We start from the raw sequence: 22,908 nt of genomic DNA on the forward strand, positions 1-22,908 counted from the left end.
CTTTCTTTTCTTTGTAGGTAGATAGCCAGTTTTTCCAGTACCATTTGTTGAAGATATTGTTTTTTCTCTATGTATTTTGGGCATCCTTGTCAAAAGTGGCCAAAGTTGCATGGCCTTGTATCTGGGTTCCCTATTGTATCCCATTCAATCATTGAATCTGTTTCTACATCAGTACCATGCTGTTTTCATTAATATGGATCTGTAATTTAACTTCAAATCAGGTATGGTGATAACTTCAGTGGTTTGGTTTTTGCTTAGGATTGCTTTGCCTCTCCAGGGTCTCTTGTGTTTCCATATGCTCTTTAAAATGCTTTTTTTCTTTTTTTTTGGGCGGGGGAAGTGTATCTCATTTGTTTTTTTTCAAGACGGGGTTTTTCTGTGTAATACTCCTGGCTGTTTTGGAACTCATGCTGTGGAGCAGGCTGGCCTCTGCCTCCCAAATGCTGAGATTAGGTTTATTCCCAGGTACTTATTTTTTTTTTTTTTTTTTTTTTGAGGCTGTGAAAAATTGGATCACTGCCAGGTGGTGGTGGCACACGCCTTTAATCCTAGCACTCAGGAGACAGAGGCAGGCAGATCTCTGTGAGTTCGAGGCCAGCCTGCTCTACAGAGTGAGTTCCAGGATAGTCAGGGTTGTTAAACAGAGAAACCCTGTCTTGAAAAAAAATGGATTACTTCCAAGATTTCAGTTTTTTTTTTTTTTTGTCATTGATATATAGGAAGGATTCGTGTGTTGCTTTTTGTGTCCTTCCACTGAACGTGTGCATCAGTTCTAAAAGTTTCCTGGTTAGTCTTTAGGGATTCTTATGTATAAAATCATAACATCTGCAGATAGGGGCCTTTGACATCTTTCCTTTGCTGTTTGTATCCTTTTATGTGCTTTCCTTGGCTTGCTCCAGCTAAGCCTTCCAGGACTGTACTGAAGAAGAATAGAAAAGTTGGACACCTTTGTCTCCTTCCTTATTTTAGTGGAAATGCTTTGAGTGTTTTCCCCATTTAATATCATGTTGGCTGTAGGCTGTCATATGTAGGCTTTATAATGTTATAATAAATCCAAGTTTCTTTAGAACCTTTATCATGAAGAAATGGTAGGTTTTGTCACTGCTTTTTCTACATCTGTCAAGATGTCCATGGGATTTCTGTCCTTGGTTGCATTTGTGTAACTTAGAACATTTATTGGTTTACACCTGTTGCTTTCCTATATCTTTGATCAAGTTGCACCACCAACTTCATCATGGTGAATGATCTTTTTGATGTATTTGCAAGTATTTAGTTGAAATTCATCAGGAAAATTAGTTTGTTGATTCTTGCACCCCATGTTTTTATCTTCCTTTCGTTTGGAAGTGTTTCTTCCATTTCTATGGAGTGGCTTGAGAAGCATTGGAGTGTTTCATAAACATCACCATGACTCCATCTGGGCTTGGACTGCTTTTTGTTGGGAGAGCTTTAATTACTGATTAAATCACATTGCATGTTATTATAGATCTTTTTAAACTGTTCATCTCATATTGGTTCAATTTTGGTAAGTCACATTGTCTAGAAATTCTTCCATTTCTTTTTGATTTTCCAACTTAATGAAATATATATTTTCAGCACAAGACCTGGTATATTGTGTAAGTTATGGTTTTTGTTTATTTGTTTTAGTTTGGTGTGTATGGGTGTTTTGCCTGAATGTGTGTCTGTGCATCATATTTTGCAGTGCCCAAGGAGGCCAGAAGAGGCCATCAGATCCCTGGGACTAGACTTATAGACCAGCTGTGAGCTACCATGTGGGTGCTGGGAATCAAACCCAGGTCCTCTGGAAAAGCAACCAGTGCTTTTACCCACTGAGCCATCTCTGACCTCCAGACCTGATGGTTTTCATTTCACTGGTATCTGGTGTGATGGTCCCCTTTTCACCTCTCATTGTGTAAGTTGGTGTCTTCTTTCTTTTGGTTAGTTTGGTTAAGGGTTTATAATCTTATTTATCTTTTCAAAGAACCCACTCTTAGTTTCAATTATTATATTTTTCTTTTAATTTCTATTTCATTAATTTCTGGACTGATCATAAAGATTTCTTTCCATTTACTTACTTGAGGTTTGGCTTATTTTTTTTTTTCTTTTTACCCAAATCTTTTAAGGTGTATCATTCAGTTAGTATTTGCAATGTCTCTGATTTCTTCATCAACATGTAGAGCTGCAAAGGTCCCTGCAGGACTGCTTTCATTGTGTTCCAGATGTTCTGAGACATTGTTTTCACTGACATTTAGTTCTAGGACCCATTCATTGTTCAATAGTGTGTTGCTTCATCGATATCAGTTTGTGTATGCCTTAGGGTTTCTCTTGATGTTCACTTGTAGACATGTTCCATTGTGATGAAATAGGATACAAGGTATTACTTCCATTTTCCTAGGTTTGTTAAGACTTGGGTATCGAATTCCTGCCATTTCAATTGTTTTGTACCTTTTGGGGTTGTCCTTCCTTAGTATTTAATTCTAGCATGATTCATCTGGCGTGATCCTCATAGGTAGATTTTTTTTTTTCTCTTTAGTCAGGATCCCTTTTACTGTCATATGCAGAGTTGGCTTGGTATAGTCATAAATTACTTTATCTTTATCAGATTTTTTTATTTTTCCTTCAATAATGGCAGGTAACTTTGCCTGTATATATTATTCCACACTGGCAGTTAACTTTCAGGACTTGATAAATATCTCAAGCCCTTCTGGATTTTAAAGTTTGTTGACTAATTGGTATTATTTGTGGGGGTCCAGCTCCTACCTTTTGAAGGGTTCTTAGGTAGAGGAGAGAGGAATTAAGAAATGTCAGATAGAAAGAGAGATCTAGATCACAAGAAGAAAGACAGAAAGACAGGATACCTTTGGGAGGGCCTGGGTCAATACCCACCAGCCTTGTCCTCTGTTGAAAATGGCTTTTATAACATGCCAAGGGGTGGAGCAAAAGACCTCCTGTTTGCAAGATCAGAGCACACTGTCAGCCAAGTGTAATCATGCCCCTGGTGAAATCTTCCCATTGTGCAGCCCTGCTGGGTGAAGCAGCTTAGAGTCTCTTTGGCTCTGTGGGCTCCCACAGTTACTCAGATGGGCTGCGGCTTGGTGCTTCCTCTTGCTGCCCACCTTCAGTATACTTCTGTCTGTGTCTGTAGCTGTAGTATGACCAGGGAGGGACTTCTCGGGTTTGTTCAGTCCTATATGCCTCCTTGTATCTAGGTTGGCATTTGTTTCCCTAACTCTAGAAAACTTTCTGTTGTGATTCTCTTGAAAATGTCTTCTGTGCCTTTAGAATGAGATTTCTCCTTCTATACTTATAATCCACAAATTGGATCTTTTCAGAATGTCACGTGTATCTTGGACTTCCCACCAGTACCTTTTATTGTTTGATCTTTATCCTTGTGGGATTGTTTCGTTTCCTCTTCTGTCCTCTCCTTAACTCGTTCTGTTGCTGAGACTCCCACAGTTTTAAATTTTGACTTGCCAGGGTTTATTTCCAGCATTTCTGTTTGGCTTTCTTCAGTGTCTCTCTCTTTGTTGACTTTTACTTTCATAACATCCATCACCTTTATTTTATTCATCTGTTTGTGTTCTTGAACATGTTTGTTATCATTATTTTGAGTGTTCTGGGATTTCATCTAACTCAATCTCACGAGATACCATTACTGTCTGGTTAATCATTTCTAGAGTAGTTATGCTGGCTTGATTTTTTTTTTTTTTTCTGTTCCTCATTAATGCATTGGAGTTTATACATCTGGTGTTATTTCTTTGCTTGCTTACTTAATTTTTTAAATTTAATTTTGTTGGTTTTGTTTTAGAGGCTTTTGTTTTTTTTAGAGTAGGGATGCATGGTATCTTTTAACATGTATAATTTTTGACTAACAGGAAAGGAAAACCTAAAACTCAAAATCAAAATATAATTACATTTCTTATATTTTTGGTTGTGAGCCTAACCTTTAAAGGTTGAGCCATCTCTCCAGCCCAATTACATTTCTAAAAATCAAATAGATCCAGATTTTAGAATGACATCACTGCTGAACATCACAAAGTCCTTTTTAATCACAGTGAGTGGTCTCCTGGGTCTTCAATGATACATTCATTATTTGTTTTTGTTTTCTTTAGTCAGTATTTGCAGTATAAAAGTAAGATGAAAAGAAATACAGATCTTAGTCTCTTAGAGTGGACCCACTACTGCATGACGCCACATGTAAGTGACACTTGTCTGTGTTTCTTTCTTGTTTCAGTCATTCTGTAAGCACACAATTTCCAGAAGTGTGGTTGGTGTGTGTGTGTGTGTGTGTGTGTGTGTGAGAGAGAGAGAGAGAGAGAGAGAGAGACACTAAAGATTGAATTTAAGGTCTGTGGATACAATCTCAGTCCTAAGGTTTATATTTCTTTCTTTTTTTATAATAATTTATTTTTATTGTATGTGCATTGGTATTTTGCCTGCCTATATGCCTGTGTGAGAGTGTCAGGTCCCCTGGAACTGGAGCTACAGATAGTTGTGAAATGTCATGTGGATGCTGAGAATTGAACCCAAGTTCTTTGGAAGAACAGTCACTGCTCCTAACTGCTGTGCCATCTCTCCAGTCCCAGCTTATATTTCTTAAGTGGCTTATCTCTGAGCCTATAGCCATCAATATTGCCAAGATAGTTGCTTCTTGTCTTTTATCTTGCTTTAAATATAAAGCTTTTTTGGGAAAATCCAGTCTTGTGTCTGAAACTGACCCCCAGGGTACTGTGAGATCAAAGGCAGGCAGACCGGTGACTACAGACTGCAGCTTATATTCCATGTGGACAGAAGCATGGCACAAAGTAGCAGCAGGCCTGGTGGCTACCTCTGATTGGCTCAGAAGGTTAGGTCACAATAGAAATAACTTCATCTAACAATAATTATCTGGTTTTTCTTGAGCTAATATTAGAGACTAAAGGCACATTCTGTGTATTCACGATGTCAAAGTCTGGTCCTACACCTCCCATACATACCACTCCAATGGCTTTACCTGCCACAGTATGCTAAGAAACTATATGCTGGGAAAACTGAACAGATTCAACTCAGGTTCAGTTAGGGTCACAGTTCAAGATGGCCACGGTCATGTCAAGCCAAGATTGGGATGATACAGACCTGAGCACACAGCTTTTTCCATATGAGTTTATCTTCTGATATTCTTAGAGCTAGCTGCTTGCTCCTAGTTTCTGCCTCAGGGACATGACTCAAGGAGTCATCCTAGTTGGTTATAACCTCGGAGATGGTTTTCTCATCTCACTTGAAACTTTAGGGATCCTAAGCAACAGGCACTTGTCCTGGTTGTTAAGACTGTAACCTCTGCAGTATTTGTTATGCCTGCATCGTGAGCCCCCAGAGACCAACAGGAGTCTGAGTTCATATGCAAAAGCAAAGAACCTTTATTGCAAGCTCGAGCTTGGACTTCCCATCCATTCTGACACAGTAATTGGATCATGGAGAGCCTTGAGCTCAGCTCTGTCAAACAGGGATTGGTACTGGCATTGCTGCAAGGAAACTGGAAATCTATAGACAGATTATGTAAGCTATCCTTTATGTCCTAGAGCATTTAGTACTTGTTTGTCTCAATTCTGATTGGTCTGCCACAGGATAAAAAGTTTGTGGCTTTTCTTGGTTATTATAATGGTGAGGCCTAGTCCCAGTAGTGCTAGTCTGCAGCCTGTCACTGCTGCACTAATGTTAAGTTAGGCCTCTTCATATTGAAGTAAAAATGGTTCACATTCAGGTATGTTTAAAGTTTATAATAATCTGAAATAATCATCACTAGTATTCTTGTAATGAATCAAATGCTGTTCCTTCTTTTCCCACCTCCCCGTCATGTTTGGTGGGTCCTGTTTTGCTTAGAATTCTCACTTGCTTTACTTCTTCTTTCTGTCAGGTGTTTCTATGGGGGCCTCATATGCTGTGTCATGATTAGGGTTTTTATATTACAAGGAATAAGAGTGATTATGTTTGTGTGTGCATCTGTGTTTGTGCAACACCAGATTTGTCCACCATCATCATGCTGTTTTTCTACGGTGATGTTTAGAGAGAGACTAGGGGTGTGCATGTAATAGTTTACCTCTTCTTCCTGTTTGTTTTGTTTTAGGAGATTCCTCAGCAGTTGAATGGGAGTGATTGTGGAATGTTTACTTGTAAATATGCAGATTATATTTCTAGGGACAAACCTATCACATTTACTCAGGTGAGTCCAAGCTGCTTCTCATGTTCCTACTTGTTTCTGTACTTTGGCAGTGCCTGGCACACTACAGGCTCTTCTAACAGACAGACTGTTGCTAGGAACCTCAGGTAAGGCCTAAGTTCAGAATCAGTGATGTGCATGCTCGGTCATGAGGTGTATTCCTGGACTTGACCAAGAATTCTTGATGATCAGTGGTATAATTTGCTTATCCTTGAACTCCATTTTTGATTGGTTCATATGTATTACTGTTTTCAGCTAAAGGGAGGCATGTGAGAGTAGATGACAGTGAGGGGAAGCCAGGCCTTGTGAGGACTTCAACCCCAGGTCCAAGATGGAAGCATAAATGAACATGCTTTCCTTTCTGAAAGATGTCAAACTTGAGAGGAAATTCAAGTATATCAGGAACCCTTAAGTTTCTGTTTGATGTGGACTCTCAATCTTTCTACAGACAGAGTTAACCCCAATTAGAAATTTTTCTCATCCATAGACCTCTGTTTGATAGTTCCTGTATTCCAAACAAACAGTTTATTGAGAAGTAGAACTAAATGCTTTGGAGGAACATGAAGTAACCAGGGCTGCCCTGCTGAATTCATATCTTTCTGATCTCAGCGAATACACTCACAGTTTTACTAGGAATAAAGTAATGTTTTACTGAATTTTATGTGTTTTTTTGTTTTTTGGTTTTTTTTGAGAGAGAGATAGAGAGACAAGGTCTCCTATAGCACAGGCTGGCCTGGAAATCACTATGTGGCCAAGGATGACCTTGGTACTTCTCATCCTCCTGCCTCTGCCTTCTGATTGTTGTGATTACAAGTGTGTACCACTATGCATATTAGGCAAATAGTCTACTGAGCCCTTAGATGTCTAGAACTATTTAAAATAACTCAAGAACCATGTTAAGGCTGGGCATGATGGTACATGCCTCTAATCTCAGAACTAGGGAGGCAGAGACCTGAGGGTCTCTGTGAGTTTTGGGTCACTCTGGTTTGCATAGTGAGTGCTAGGCCAGCCAGAGCTATATAATGAAAGACCTTGTCTTTAAAAAAAAAAAAAAAAAAAGTATGGTCACTCACGTATTCAGGCTTTTGCCGCACACATCCTTGGGAACTCAGTGTTGTGTAATAGAGATAGAGAGATAGCTCTCTACCTGTGTGTAGCAATGTGCCGCAAATAGCCCAAAGGTGGGGTCCTCTATTTATTTGGGATTTTTATTTGTTTGTTTTTGTTTTTATTTTATTTTTTTAAATTTTTTGAGAGAGGGTTTCTCTGTGTGGCCCTGGCTGTCTTGGAACTCACTCTGTAGACCAGGCTGCCCTCAAACTCACAGAGATCCACTTGCCTCTGCCTCTGGAGCGCTGGGATTAAAGGCGTGCGCTGCCACCTCCTGGCGCGAATTATTTTTTTAAAGTGATGTTTACTTAGAATGTAGAGAAGGCCATGCAGTGGTGCGCATGCCTTTAATCCCTGAGCTGGAGGCCAGCCTGGGCTACAGAGCAAGCTCCAGTACAGGCTCCAAAGCTACACACAGAAATCCTGTCTCGAAAAACCATTAAAAAAAAGAATGTAGAAAAGTTTTGTGCCACTGCTTGGACATTCCCATTTGCTGCTTTCTTCTCTCCTCCTCCTCCTTCCTCTTCCTCTTCTTCTTCCTCCTTCTTTCTTCCTCCTCCTCCTCCTCTTCCTTTCTCTTCCTCTTCTTCTTCCTCCCCCTTCTTTCTTCCTTCTTTCTTCTTCCTTCTTCCTCCTCCTTCCTCCTCCTTTCTTCTTCTTCTCTCTTTTTTTTTCCTTTTTTTATTATTGTCCCTGTAGTATATGATTCTATATTCAGCCTTGGATTTTCTTAACTTGTAAGTGCATATTACTTGTGTGCACATGTAATCACACACTAATGTATGTATATAGGCCGGTGTTGGACACTTATAATCCCAGAACTGGGGAGGCTGAGGCAGGAGAAGCCTGTGACCACAAGAGCTTAAGCTGTTTAGCAAGACCCTTCTCAAGCAACCAAACAAAATAAACAAAAACAAAAACCTTCGTCAAACATGGCAACACATACCTGTAATCCCAGCACTGTAGGTATAGGCAGGAAGATCAGGACAAGAAAGCTTTCTTGGCTAAAACTAAATCCCATTGTGCTTCAGAAATTTATACATGATATAAAATGGTCCAGCTGATTGATGGACATGTGCATCCTATTTTATTTATGTGATGACACCTAAAGGCTGTCATGCTGTGATATTGTGCACAGAAGTGTGTAATACTGTTGTTTGTGGGATTCTTTTCAGCACCAGATGCCTCTCTTCCAGAAGAAGATGGTGTGGGAAATCCTCCACCAGCAGTTGCTCTGATAGTGCCCTGCCTGGGTCTTCTAGCTGCTGGTGGTTCTTTCATGGATGTTTCCATATACCTCATGCATTATGGGTTAAAAGTCCCTGTATCATTTCTGTTCTCTCACAGGTACTGAGCTATCAAGAGTGCATGAAGGCCTCTCCACACACAGTAGCCCTGACTTGAGGTGTGGAGGGGCTGCTTGCAACCCTGTCTGTAAGGCTGTGCCTGCTCAGAGCTCTGGACTGTTCACCCATACAAGAACAAATGCTAGTTAATGTTTTTTGTTCTAAAGAGTTGTTTCCATATGAATGTGGGAAATGCAGGATTTGTTCTATGAATTGTTTTTTCTGTATATTTGTTCACATGTATTCATTCACTCACTCATTTGCAAAAAACATTGGGCAGTGCCCTTTTCTCACTGCTCTTTTATAATTAACTATAAATAATTTGTTTGAACTATTTATTTCTGAAAAGAATGTAATCTAACTGCCACTCCCTGCTGCAGAGGGACCTCAGCGGGGGAGGAAGGGAGTGTTGACTAGCTTCTCTAATGCTGGAGTAGGAACTGCCGACATGAAGTTAACCTTCTCCCTTTTGAGGCCTGAAAATGCCAGAAGTGACGATGCTTTGTTGTAGGGATCTAGCTGCCTCTTAGGGAGTCTGCTGCTATGACACAGGCACAGTTCATGGAAATGTGGCCAAGGACCTCAGTCTCTGCATCCTCAGAGCAGTGCGTGCTCATCTTAGACACTTTCTTTTTTCCAACTGAAGTAGCTTAGCTTCCTCTTGAAACTGGATTCAAAGTAACTGTGACCATAAATGTTTCATCCCAGGTGAGGTTGAGTATGACCCTCACAATGGTAGAGGGCTGGCCTGAACTGTCTATTTCAGAAGATGCTCCTCAGTTTAAGCCTGTTTTTCCTCAGAGGTTTTTTTTTAATATATAAATATATATAAAGCTGAAATTAAGTCCTTGGCTCATTAGCATGCCCTACTCCAGTCCCACTGAGAGATTTAGTACCTGGCTCTGAGTTGACCATTTTAAAGTCATCTATTTTTCACATGAAAGTTTGTATTTAACTTTTTTGTTCATTAAAAATCTTACAGATGTGGTTATGCATTTTTAATTTCAGAAAGTTGGTCAGAGCATATTTTACAACATCTAGTGCCTAGTGTTGCTTTTGCCATGTAATAGAAGACTGGCAGAACCTAGAATATGCTGATAATTTCTCCTCTTTTGTTGGCTTCAACTATCCAAACTTGTTCTGGAAACAAACAAAAAGAAGAGAGAACTTGGAAAAGCTGCATGCATGTTAGACACAGATGCACATACCTGCTCTTGAGAATCCTGGGCAAGCTGCTTAGAGGTTGTAGCTGTTGAAACCTGTTTTTTCTGAGACTTGAAGTGGCCTTGGTATGGAAGCTGGGCCTGTGGTGTGGACCCAAATGGCTGAGCCTACCCAAAGAGACCTGTGGCGTGGCCAGACCTGAGAGCACGTGGTCCAGTGATTCAGGGGTGACCTGCTTGTCCTTCTTCCTCCACAGGACAGGCTGTCCAGAGATCCCCTCCTTTAGCCTAGACCCTTTCCTGCCCCCAGGAACTGTGCCAGTGATGCCGGGATCTGGCAGCTGGTATAACCAAAGGAGCTCAGAGGTTGACTGTGTCTACACGGCTGAAAAATGGATGCTAGAATTCTACCTGAGAGTCTATGGCACAGACCTACCACGATGGCTGCCTGACCTGAGTTTAAACCCCTGACATGCCATGGAAGGAAAAACTGACTCCCCCAAATTGTCCTCTAACCTAAACACTGGCACACACCATCAGGTGCACCATAATAGTAATAAGTAAATTTTAAAGGGAATTAAGGGCCTTGGATAAGGTTTGTTTCTGTTGGCTTTGTTCTCTTGGACGGCGATTTGTTCTCCACTCAGGTGAGTGAGTGGTGCTGCGGTTGACGTGGTGTTTGAGGGGCATCCTCTGAGCTTTCCACCATGTGTGCTCTTGAGAGCTATTCTTGTTCAGAACAGGAAGCTAGCGAGAACTCACTCTCAGTCTCAGCCCAGCACCCATGTCATTAGCCGGGCAGCTGCTCACATCTGCAATCCCAGTTCTGAGGGAGTAGAGGCAGGAGGACCTGAGGATCAGGAGGAGGGATGGAGGACAACTGACCCCTCTTCCGGCCTTCCCGTGTCCACATCTGCAGGCCTGTGCACACACCTCACTCATGCAGACACACAGTAGGTCTACAGAGCAGCAGAGCAGGGAGTACAGATGTGCCGTTACAGTTGCACTACTCCACCTGAATTCGGGAATCCAAGCTAAGGCACCACAACCCATAGTTCTTGACGCACTGATGCGTCTCCCTTGGTGTGAGGAAGTGTGTGGGTAATAGAATTGTTACAGTCAGACAGATCATGACATAAAAATAGGTGACAAAACCAGCTATTGGTGTAACTAGTGAGTCAGCAAAGTTAAAGCCAGTGATTTGTGTGTGTGTGAAATTCCAATTTTGGGGCCTGAAAAAGTGTTGCATTGTTCTGTTTAGCACACAGTCTCTGAAATTGAGTAAATTTTAAGAAATTCAGAGTGTTGGTGACTTCTCTTTCTGCAGTCAACTGCTTTATGTTTGTGCTTTATCTGGAGTTGAGGTGGAGGAAAGCTGTCCAACCACCCCTGCAGATTTCGTATCCTACCCAAGTTGGTCAAGGCTGTTAGAACCCCCACTCCTTCTCTCCCGAGTCTTGGACACAACTTGGGGACTGCTGAGGGGATGCTGGGTGTTCACCTCCACCGAGAAGATGCACATGATGCTGAGGCCTTGTGTGGGTGTGGGGAGTCTTCCTGCACATACAGTAAACCCCAAATATATAAACAACATAAAATACTGTAGTCAACCTGTAGCACAAATCTTAAAAGTTCTTATTAATAAAAACCAACCCAGAGCCAGGCAGGTATGAATGCTGAATGATCACAAACAGAACAAGTCACAGCCACCTCACCTTGCCAATTCCTCAGCTGACCCTGTTTCCTCAGGCTGGAAGCCTCTGAGTCTTTATCCAAAATGAATCTGAGCTGAACTGCTGCTCAAAAACTTAAAAGCTTAACTAGGCTAGTCCCTAGTACTCCCACCGTACACCTTTCTTCTTTGTGCTGAGATTAAAGGCGTGAGTCACCATGCCTGTCTGTTTCCAGTGTGGCTTTGAACTCTCAGAGATCCAGATGGCTCTCTACCTCTGGAATGCTAGGATTAAAGGCATGTGCTACCACTGCCTAACCTCTCTGTTTAATATTATGGCTGTTCATAAATTTATTGGGGTGCACAATATATCAACCACAGTCAACCCACATTATTTAAATGACTTTGTGAGCTAACTTTGAGAAGACCTCCATATCAAATAAGTTTTTAGAACTTATTTGTAAGGTAGAGATACAGCTAGCTTGCTAATTTATTGTTTTTAATTATTTACTATGCACAAGGATAGCCAGGTTGCGGTGATGCACACCTTTCATCTCAGCACTCAGCAGGCAGAGCCAGGAGTTCGAGGCCAGCCAGGTCTACAGAGCGAGATCAAGGACAGGCACCAAAACTACACAGAGAAACCCTGTCTCGAAAAACCAAAACCAAAACAAAACAAAACAAAACAAAAAAAACCCCCAAAAACCCATACACACACACAGAGGATGATTTTGGGTGTGTTGGAATAGATACTAATATTGTCCATTTATGAGTATTATTGAATTAAGTGGCTTTTTAGATGTTGTATTGAAACTCATCAATACATAACACACATGTACACAATCATTTTGTAAAATAAACATTTGCTTTTTCATGTTGGAGAGAGGGCTCAGTAGTTAAGAGTCCTTGATGTTTTTGTAGAGGACCATAAATTTTAATCCCAGCATCCACACTGGGCAGCTCAGAACGGCCTATAATTCTGACTCCAGGGAGTCCACCACCCTCTTGTGGGCCCTGTATACTCATACATGGTATACACTTGAATAGACAAACACAGGAGTCAGACCAGCTGGAGAGATGGCTCATTGTTAAAGAGCACTTGCTGTAGCCTCGGGGTCCAGTGCTCTCTTCTGGCCTCCTTTGGCACCCGTACTCACATGAACAAACCTCACACACAGATAATGAAAAATAAAAATTTTGAGACAGGGCCCCACCTGTCCTATAATATATAAATCAGGCTGGCCTGGAATCCACAGAGGTCTGCCCACCTCTGCCTCACCAGTGCTGGGATTAAAAGCATGCACCAGTATGCCTAGCTCCAAATTTTCTTTTTAAGTTTTATTTTTCATTTTGAAGTGCTGGGGCAAATGCTTTGGTGTGCTGGGAAGTTTGCTATCACATAATAGACTCCCCCGCCATAGTTGAAAACACTGCTCTTAATGACTTGAGAGCAAAATGAAAGGTTTTTGAAGACAGGAGATAGGCAAAGAGGGAGGGAGGGAAGGAGGATGGGAGAGGCACAGGCTGATTCAAGGGGATCCATCTAAACCTAGGCAAACAGGCTAGAAGTGTCCAGAGCCTTCATGGAAATCTGTAGGGCAATCACTCTGTACATTGGCATTTCCAGTGGAAGTCCTGTTACTTCTCTACATAGGAGATAAGACAGGGAATCTGGGATTGACAGGATGGCCCAAAAAGCAGCCGAGTTCACTCCCTAGAACCTGCGGGGGAAGGAGAGAACCACCATCCAGAAGTTGCCCTTTCACCTCCATATGCAACTCCAACACACACACACACACACACACACACACACACACACACACACACAGCACACACACACACACACCACACACACACACACAGCACACACACACACACACACAACACACCACACACACACACACACACACACACACACACTTACACACACGTATGGCAATCATAAAGTGTGATTCCTAAGTATCTGATACCTTTTATAATCTCATTTAATAATGTCAATAAAAAGTACTTATGGAAAAATACTGATAGCAGTTAAAAAATAAAATTCTGGCCACTTACCACCCCACTTCATCCCCAGACTTCCCACATCTTCCAGGGGCCCACAGCCAGTCCCACCGCCTTGTCTTCTGAAGTTAACCTCTAGATGTCCACTAAGACCTGCCCTACCTACATCCATCCACAAGACTCTGCCCTGCCTGCACCACCCCACACCATACATTAACCCATTCATAGTAGGCAATTTCACTGGCCCACTTTTCTCCAGTCAATCATCTGGACAAAAAATAAACATCTGAATTAATTGACATTGTACATTAAATGGACTTAACATATCTGCAGACTAGTCTATTCAAACACCAAGAATATGTATTCTACTAAACAGCACATGGAAGCTTTTCTAAAAATAGGCGAGCCAGGCAGTGGTGGCACACGCCTTTAATCCCAGCACTTGGGAGGCAGAGCCAGGCGGATTTCTGTGAGTTCGAGGCCAGCCTGGGCTACCAAGTGAGTTCCAGGAAAGGCGCAAAGCTACACAGGGAAACCCTGTCTCGGAAAACTAAAGGAGAAAAAAAAAAAAAAAAGGCTACATCCTGGAACACAAATGATTACAAATTCAAAAAGATTGAAATAACTTCTTGTATCCTATCTGACCACAAAGCAATAAAACTTTGTAGAGACAAGTTTGAAACCAGCTTGGTTTACAAAGTGAGTTCCAGGACAGTCAGGGCTGTTACACAGAGAAATCCTGTTTCAAAAAACAAAACAAGGAAAAACAAAAAGTCCAGGACCAGATAGATTCACAGCAGAATTCTAGACATTCAAAGAAGATCCTTCTTAAACCATTCCAACAAGTGTTCCAAACTCCTCCTATGAAGTCAGTATCACTCTGATACCTAAACCAGGTAAAGGCAAAACACAAAAGGAAAACTATAAGCCAATATCCCTGATGAACATAGACTCAAAAATAATAAATACTTGCAAACAGAATACAGACATAACATCAAAAAGATTATCCACCAAGTTGGAATTATCCCTGAAAAGCAGGGATGGCTCAACACATGCAGATTGATAATAAATGACATAAATGGACTTAAAACCAAAAACCACATGATCATCTCAATAGATGCAGAAAAAATACTTGACAGAATCCAGCATTCATGATAAAAGTACTAGAGAATAGAAGGCTACAGGGAGTAAAAGCTATATACAAGTAACCCACAGCCAACATCCTTCCTGATGGAGAAAAGCTTGAAGCAATCCCACTGAAGTCAAGAACAAGACAGGGTCTCCACTATCCCGACTCCTTCTCAATGCTGTGCTTCAAGCACTAGCAGCAGCAATAAGGCACAAGAAGGAAATCAAAGGGACACAAATAGGGAAAGAAAAAGTCAAACTATCCATTTGCAGATGACACACTATACATGAGAGATCCCCAAAATCCTACCAGAAAACTTCTAGAGACAATAAACACAGCAATGTGGCAGGATACAGAATCAATTTGCACAAATCAATAGCTTTTCTATTGGTATTCTATACCAATAACACACATACAGAGAAGGTGGTTATAGACATACACTCATTCACAATAGCCTCAAAGAAAATCCAGTATCTAGTGGTATACCTAACCAAGGAAAGGAGGGACCTCTACATGAAAACTTAAATCTGCTGAAGAAAGAGAGACACAAGGAAATAGAAAGACACCCATGTCTGTGGATTAGTAGAATTAACATTGTAAAAATGACCATTATACCAAAAGCTATTTATAGGTTCACTCCCAATCAAAGTCTGTGCCTCATTCTTCACAGAAATAGATAAGGGTATCCTAAAATTCATACGAAACCACGAAAGACCATGGATAGACAAAACAATTCTCTGCAAAAAGAATAATGCTGAGGGATAGCAACTCCAGGTCATAAGGTATATTACAGAGACATAGTAATAAAAACAATGTGTACTGGCAAAAAACAGACATGTAGACTAAAGGAACAAAATTGAAGATCCAAACATGAGCACATATGACTTTAGCTATTCAATATTTGATGAAGACTCAAAAACAAAAACAAAACAAATAACCTTGGAAACAAAAAAGCGTCTTTAACAAATGGTGCTGGGAAAACTGGATGTGCACATGAAGTACTCATTAGATCTGTATCTATCACCTTGCACAAAAACAAACTCCAATGGATCAACGACCTTAGCCTGAAACTTGAAACTGCTGTAAGAAAACAACAATACCCTAGTGATACAGGTGTAGGAAAGGACTTTCTGAACAGGACTCCATTTGCCCAAGGATGAGGGGCAGCAATTGTCAAGTGGGACTCTGAAACTACAACAGCTTTTGGTTTTTATTGTTTAGAAATAAGTCCTACAATAGATGAATGGATAATGAAAATGTGGCTCATACCTGCTGGGAATACTAATCAGCTGCAAAGAAAAATAAAATAACTTTGTGGGTAAACAGGTGGAAGCAGAAAAGGTCAAGTTGAGAGAGGTAACCCAGACCAGAATGATATGCATGGTCTCTTATTGGAGGCCCCTAGCTCCAAATCTTCAGACGTGAATATGAAGCCTATAGGAACTACAGAAACAAGGAAAGTAGAACAGAACCATTGTCAAGATAGGGAGGTAGGAGATAATAGAGAGGGGACTAGCAAGGTGCCAGGGAAATGGGAGTGGGGAATCCCTAGGGTTGGGGAGGGGAGTAAATGCAGAGGAGGGTGAAAGGAGGGTAAAGGGGAACAGCAGGACACAAGCGATTTGATGGGGAAATGGAAAGGAGGCTTCTTTAGGGCTGAAGAGGGAGGTAGACACAGGAGGAGGAGAGAGGTGGGTAAAATAACAAGAACATCTAGCCACACAGATGGCGGCACACACCTTTAATCTCAGCATTCAGGAGGCAGAGGCAGGCGGATCTCTACAAGTTCAAGGCCAGCCTGGTCTACATTGCTAGTTCCAGGACAGCCAGAGCTACACAGAGAAACCCTGTCTTCACAAACCAAAATAAAAGCAAAAAACCAATAAGGACATATGAAAAATCTACAAGAAATCATACTATTATTTACAAAAACCCATAAAACAAGAAATTGTGTGTATAAATATACATATATATTTTAATGAACCTTTCTCATCTGGACTTTTTGTGGTCCCTCCAAGAGCCAACGATCACCTAACAAAAACTCCAATAACATGCAGGAAAATTTCTCTTTTGAGTTGTTGTCTAGGGCTGCCTAAGAGACTCCCAAAACATAGTCAATTGCAATTTCCCTTGGTTACTCCTCAGGGTTGGAGGCTAAGTTCCTATTGCTGAAGACACCAGGTACTGCAGAAACAGGGCCCAGAGACCCAGGATCTGGGACAGACTTGAAAAGTCCCCTCCCTGATGACTAGCTTTCATGGTATCTGAAGGCACTATGCAAGCTTCCAAGGGAGGGAGACAACCAACAGTCCTACCCAGCTATGACACCTGTGAGACACATCAATGACCAGCATGGCAGGATAACCCTAAAGATACAGTAATGGCACATACCTTGGTGGTAACCAGCAACTCTCTCATTGGACTTGAGAAGTTCAACAAGAGGGAAATCATGCCTGACACTGGAAACCTAGCTAGCTAATCAGTGCTAGTGAAGTCATGGTTATTGGACAAGAATCTACAAACACTAATTTACCACCTAGCATGATCTCTATCAAAAACCTATAATCATTTGTCTTTATACCCACAGATAAGTGTATTTTTCACCTTCATCAAGAAAACTTCTCTTCACAATAAAAAGAGACTATCAGAGAAATCCACAAACAATAAAAGTGCAAAATTATAGAGCCCAGTCCCAATGGATGCATCTACAAACCATTTCTGCACCTAAGGCTCCGGGAACACGTGGAAGAGGAGGTGGGAAGTTGTAAGAGCCACAGAATCAGGGAGTTTGCTGTGGGACTGTGTCTCCTAATCATGCCTCACCAACATGACTGTCCAAACATGAGCTGAACAAGGATGACACCAATGGGCATGACAGTCTAGATAGAGAGCCCACAAGGCCTCAACCCTACAGAGAACTATACAGATACCTGAGGATGGCTAGGAATGGGAGGCGGCCTTCCCGGAGAAGTGTACACCAACTGGCTCAGTGCCCAGTGGTCAGCCCTGAAACTACACACACACAGGTAGCATTATATGGACCGAACAGACTCTACTTAGGAATGATATGTATATCATATCCATATATGCATGCAAATAACAATTAGTAAAAAACAAACCAGGCCATGAATTTGAAGGAAAGCAGGGAAGGGTATATGGGAGGGTTTAGAGGGAGGAAATAAAAGGGAGGAGATATGTTGTAATTGAATTATAATCTCAAAAAACTTTTAAAGGAAAACAGAAAAGAATAAAAATTCTCAACTTAACCACCCAGAGTTAGCTTGTAACATTGTTTGGCATATATCCTGGCTGCCTTCCACCATATTCATGCTTATGTGTGTATATTTTTAAATTAACAAATATACTATTTTTTTCATTTTTATCATTTTTATTTTCACTCAACATTTTGACAATTGATTCTGACCATATTTTCATGTCAATGTCATAATTCACAATGTCATGATTCTAACTGTAATATTGTTACATATAACATTTTATACAATATTTGGCTTTTCCTCTTAGAACAAAATGGCATCATTAAGATCTAGGCTGCTGGGTATAGGCTGGGTGTCTAGGCTAACACTTAGGTGTGTGTTAACTGCATGGTAGCACATGCCTGTAGCCACACACTCCCCAGAGCTATAGTGGTTGTCCTTTCTAGCGTGAACTAAGGGTCTGTGTCTCCAGGGATTTAATGCCTACATTTTTCACAGGTGGGCCTTTATTTGGTTCACAATGAAGGATAGAGTGAATCACCTCAGTGAATGACTTGAGTGTCACAGAAATTTTATAAGAAACTTTTTGTAAAAATTTGAAGAGACAAAAAGAGAAAATAGGATAATAAGCCTTTATGCAAATATGTTCTGCAGTTATTAAATGACAAATAATTCTTCTAGGTGTGGTGGTGCACGCCTTTAATCCCAGCACTTGTGAAACTGAGTTCTGGGCCATTCTGGTTTGCACAACCATGGGGTCCAGGCCAGCCAGGGCTACATAGTGAACCCCTATCTAAAAATCAAAAGAAAAAAAGTTGATTTAGTTCACTTATTTCTTTCTTCTAATGGGTGATGGCCAAACCTGGCAAACAAAACCCTGATGAGCCTTCATGTTCTTCTACTTAAATGTATCAGAACGTCTCCTTCTCAACAAAGAGAGTCATTTTACATTTAACAAAGTAATCAATTAAAAAAATACCAATATCCAGTTCATTTTCATAACTCTCCAATTATTTTAAGAATATGTTAGAATCTAAACTATTTTGGGGTTTGCTCCATTTATCATGTGTACCACACTGTGTGCCTTGCTACCCAACTAGGAACTAAGACTTAGGTTTTGAAGTTGATTTTCTCAGGTAGTTGGTTTGATTTATTAGGCAAGGACCCCCTTTAGCTGACTTTACTGCAACAAGAGCTCAGAAAGTCAACTTGTGCCAGTTAGTGGTGCTGGTTGTGCTCAGTGTTGCAGGCTTTGTTGGTCTGAACCCCGTTGTAAGTTTTGATGAATCCTTCTTAAAGTGTGTGTGTGTGTGCACGTGTGCTATTTCATTCATAGTCACAAAATGCTGATTATATGTTTCCATTATTACTCCTGTGCTCATGAGCTTGAATTGTTCTAGGAAGGAAAAGCTCCCAACTATTTGGTTGCCTTGCACGTATTTTACTCAGGGGTGAGGACGGCACGACACTTAAGTTCATTGTCATTGTTTTGTTACCACACAGTCCCCGCCTTAAACTTGGTGCTTCCAGACCTTTGCAATAGAAGAGGAAATGCCTTTCTTTGAAGAGAAGAATTTTTACTGATTTCACTTTCAAATTTGAGACTCTGAGGTTTCTTTTCTTATACCATAATACTGCACATCAGGGTGGCCTTCTGCATCAACAATCATTTGCTTGGTCCTAACATATATGCATAGTCACAGTCTCAATGCCAGTGTTCTACTAACAGGACCACTAAGCCCAGTATAAGATGTGTTCTAGAGTCATGATGAGAGTACTCATCTGAAAACCCAAGAACTGGTGCTGTGGCCCTGAGGCCCTGAGTTTATCCCCAGTGCCACCAAAAACCCCTCTGTTCACTATGAGTGGTTGTGCTATCAATTCATTATACAGTTGTATTTGTGTTTGGGGACTTTTGTCTCTGTTTTTGTTTATACAGAGCAAATGATTGGGGCAAAGTTCCATGGCAAGGCATGTTCATAGTAGGTCTGCCCCTTCCACCCAGTTCTCCCTGCAGCACCCACATGTTGACCTCCAGACTTTGGAAATACATCCAAGACTTCCATGTCTTTCTATTGCTTTCCTAAAGAAGGCATAATAAACCATGCACACCCCTTGATTTAACCTAAGCTGTTCTAGGCCCTATTCCTCATGTTCCTTCCTATTGCTGAGTGATTTAAGGCACTGTGGCTTATTGCTGTACCTTCCTAAACAGATGTTGAGGGTACCAGTCTTTCTATCATGAACAGTACAGTGATATAGGTACCTGTCTTAGGGGTAGGTTACTTGAAATGGGGTTCCTGTGTCAAATACCCAGGAGCATTTGTGATTTTGCTAGGTACTGCCAAATTTCTTTGCACAGAGGTAGCTTCTTCTCCCCCCTCCCCAGACATGGCTTCACCGTGTAACCCTAGTTGTCCTGGAACTCAATCTGTAGACCAGGCTGGCCTTGAATTCACAGAAATCTACCTGCCTCTGCCTCATGAATGCTAGGATTAAAGGCATGCACCGCCACCACCCAGCTAGCTTCATTTTTAAAATTAAATTTTGTGTGTGTGTGTGTGTGTGTGTGTGTGTGGTTGTTTGGCCTGTGTTGGAGCCCATCTAGGTTTCCTGTTGGCTTTATCCAGCAGGTCTGCATAAAGAGGATGATTGGACCATGGGCCTGTGTATCAGGTATTTGGAAGGGTCTACTACACTCTGGGGAAAAGTGGGGGTGGTATGCCCCCCCCCCAGATGGCACCAGTGAGCAGGGGCAAAGACAAAAAGAAAAAGAGTACTTGGCGAAAGTAAGAGTTAGGGAAGCAGTTGGGGCGGTCCAGTTTTGTAGTGAAAAAAGTTAAATGAGGCAGGGAGTTTTATCCTCAGGAGAAAAAGAAAAAAGAGTCTGGAAGGATGCCCAAGTGCTGCAGTGAATGTTTGTCTTTGTCTATGTTTCTCTGTCTATGTTTTTCTCTCTTTTAAGTAAAGTAAGTCATAAGTTTAGTTTGAGATATTAGGGTAGAATAAGCTTTAGGTATATACATTGTAAAGGCTTAGGTGAATTTATAGTGAAGTAGTGGAGTAGACTTTACCAGCCTGGGATGAAGAGAGTAGTGTCCCTGGCAGACTACAAGTTTTGCAGTCTGGGTGGCTTCAGAAACTCCAGAAGCTGCTGAGAAACAGCCACAGCCAGGCATGTGCAGCTAAGACCTGAGGAACATCAGTGCAGTGCAGGTGGCAGATGCCCGAGGGCCTCCAAGCTTCCTGCAGAAAAAAAGCAGCAGTGAGGACAGGAGTGGAGACTCTACAGCAGGTAGTGGCTTGAAGTGCAGCAAAGACTTCATTGGACCCTAGTGGCTGGTGCAGGCCTGTCTCTTGGAACCGCAGTCCCTGGCAATTGGAGTCCTGAGATGGCATAGAAAAGGTGGAGAGCTGAGCAGGTGACACAGCAGAGGTGACATGCAAGAGGCCAAGAGCCAAGCGGGCAGCTAGAGTGCTGGAGCCCAAGGAGCTAGAGCCATGTTCCAGGATGAACAGCCAGATCAGGGCTCTGCAGGAACTGCCGAGACACAGCCTGAGCTCCCAGCAGCAGGGTGTGGCTGGAACCATGGCGTTGTCCTGGGGTTACATTCGTCATGCAACAGGAAAGCATCAGGAGGTTTCTGGGACCTAGAGTGCTGGAAGCAGGTAATGAGACCCAAGGAAGCTGTAGTAGTGGCTGGATTTCCTCCCAGAGCCAGGGTTGCTGTAGGAAATGGCTCATAGCAGCTGAAGGAGCCCTGAGCTTGTGTGGCTATGAGGTGATTGAAAGCTTTCTAGCCTCAGGACACAGAGGTCCTGGGAACAGCTCAGTTTTGGGAGGCACAGACAGACTGGGATTGTAAAAGCCGTAAAACTGAGCTAGCAGCAAAAGCTTTGCAGTTTCCGTTTGCTAGCTAAAAGAAAGTCTCTTTGAGAGGACTTATCACCAACCAGCTCTTGTAGTGTGAATAGCTTTTGCTATGAGGGAAAGACTGCTATAAAATGTTATTGTAACTGAAAATACCTCTGTCTGTGAGAATGAAAGTTGCAGAGACAATTTGTTGAACTAAAATTGTTAACTACAAAAGGTTTTTGGTTGTGAGAAATGTTTTTTCCTTTTTTGGAAGTAGAAGTCTAGTACCCGGAATTTATTTATTTATTTATTTTTAACTTTTCAAACTTAAAAAAAAAAAAGAGATAAAACTACAAAAAGGTTTTGGTTATGGGTTTGGAAGGCTGGTACAAGAATTTATTATTTGAATTTTTGGACTTAAGAAATGAATTGCACAGGGGTGATTTCATTGCAATGGGACAGTTTTGAATTTACTTATTTATATAGACTCTATCAATGGTGATGACTTAGGAACAGTTTTATAAAATTATTTGTGTTAAAAATGCAACTGTTTAAATGGAAAAATTTATTTATTTTTCTACCTAGGCTCAAGATGCAGCATTGTGTACACATATATGCTTTATTAATTGTGGTGATTCATGAACTGTTTTGTGTTAAAAATGGAACTGTTTTATGGAACTATTTATATAAAGATGGAACTGCTTATGGAATTGGTTTTATGTTACAAATGCAGGTGTTTAAATGGAGAAGTTACATTTTTTTTTCTAACTAGGCTTGAGATTTAGTTTAAAAATTTATAAAGAAACAGGGGAATTAATATTTCTTAGTCTATTTAATTTAAAAAAGTATTTTCTTGTTGAGTGGATTAATGTTACGTTTTGTTAATAAGAAATGCAAATGGTTAGACAAAGGGATTACTTTGAAGTGTAAAGAGTTTCATTAAGAAATTGCTTTTGGATATTTTGCTAAAGTTTTTAAAGTGTTAATGGTTCTATTCAGAGTTTGCTTTTGGATGTAAGTTTGAGAGAATTGTAATTTTGTCTAGCAATATTTATGTTAGAATTATGTTAACCTGCTAATGTTATTGATGAAGCTAAGGAAGTTTTAAAGTTTGATGCAGTTGTATCAGGAGTTTATTTGATGCAGTTGCATCAAGAACTTTTTTTTATTTGAAAAGGGCTTGATGCAACTATGACTGCTGTATTCATCTTAGACCAGTT

General features: G+C 41.1%; 1 protein-coding gene across 1 annotated transcript in view; it reads left to right on the plus strand.

Moving 5' to 3' along the window:
- Senp2 (SUMO specific peptidase 2) overlaps positions 1 to 9,632 on the plus strand; it is a 43,846-nt gene extending 34,214 nt beyond the window's left edge. The window contains exons 15-17 of the mRNA XM_036203658.1: positions 4,110 to 4,194; positions 6,101 to 6,196; positions 8,479 to 9,632. Of these exons, the coding sequence (XP_036059551.1) occupies positions 4,110 to 4,194; positions 6,101 to 6,196; positions 8,479 to 8,541 (244 nt within the window). The 3' untranslated portion in view covers positions 8,542 to 9,632. The remainder of the gene's footprint in view (positions 1 to 4,109; positions 4,195 to 6,100; positions 6,197 to 8,478) is intronic.
- Positions 9,633 to 22,908: the final 13,276 nt, after the last annotated feature.

This window comes from Onychomys torridus, chromosome 12 (assembly GCF_903995425.1).
Source record: "Onychomys torridus chromosome 12, mOncTor1.1, whole genome shotgun sequence".
Classification (NCBI taxonomy): domain Eukaryota; kingdom Metazoa; phylum Chordata; class Mammalia; order Rodentia; family Cricetidae; genus Onychomys; species Onychomys torridus.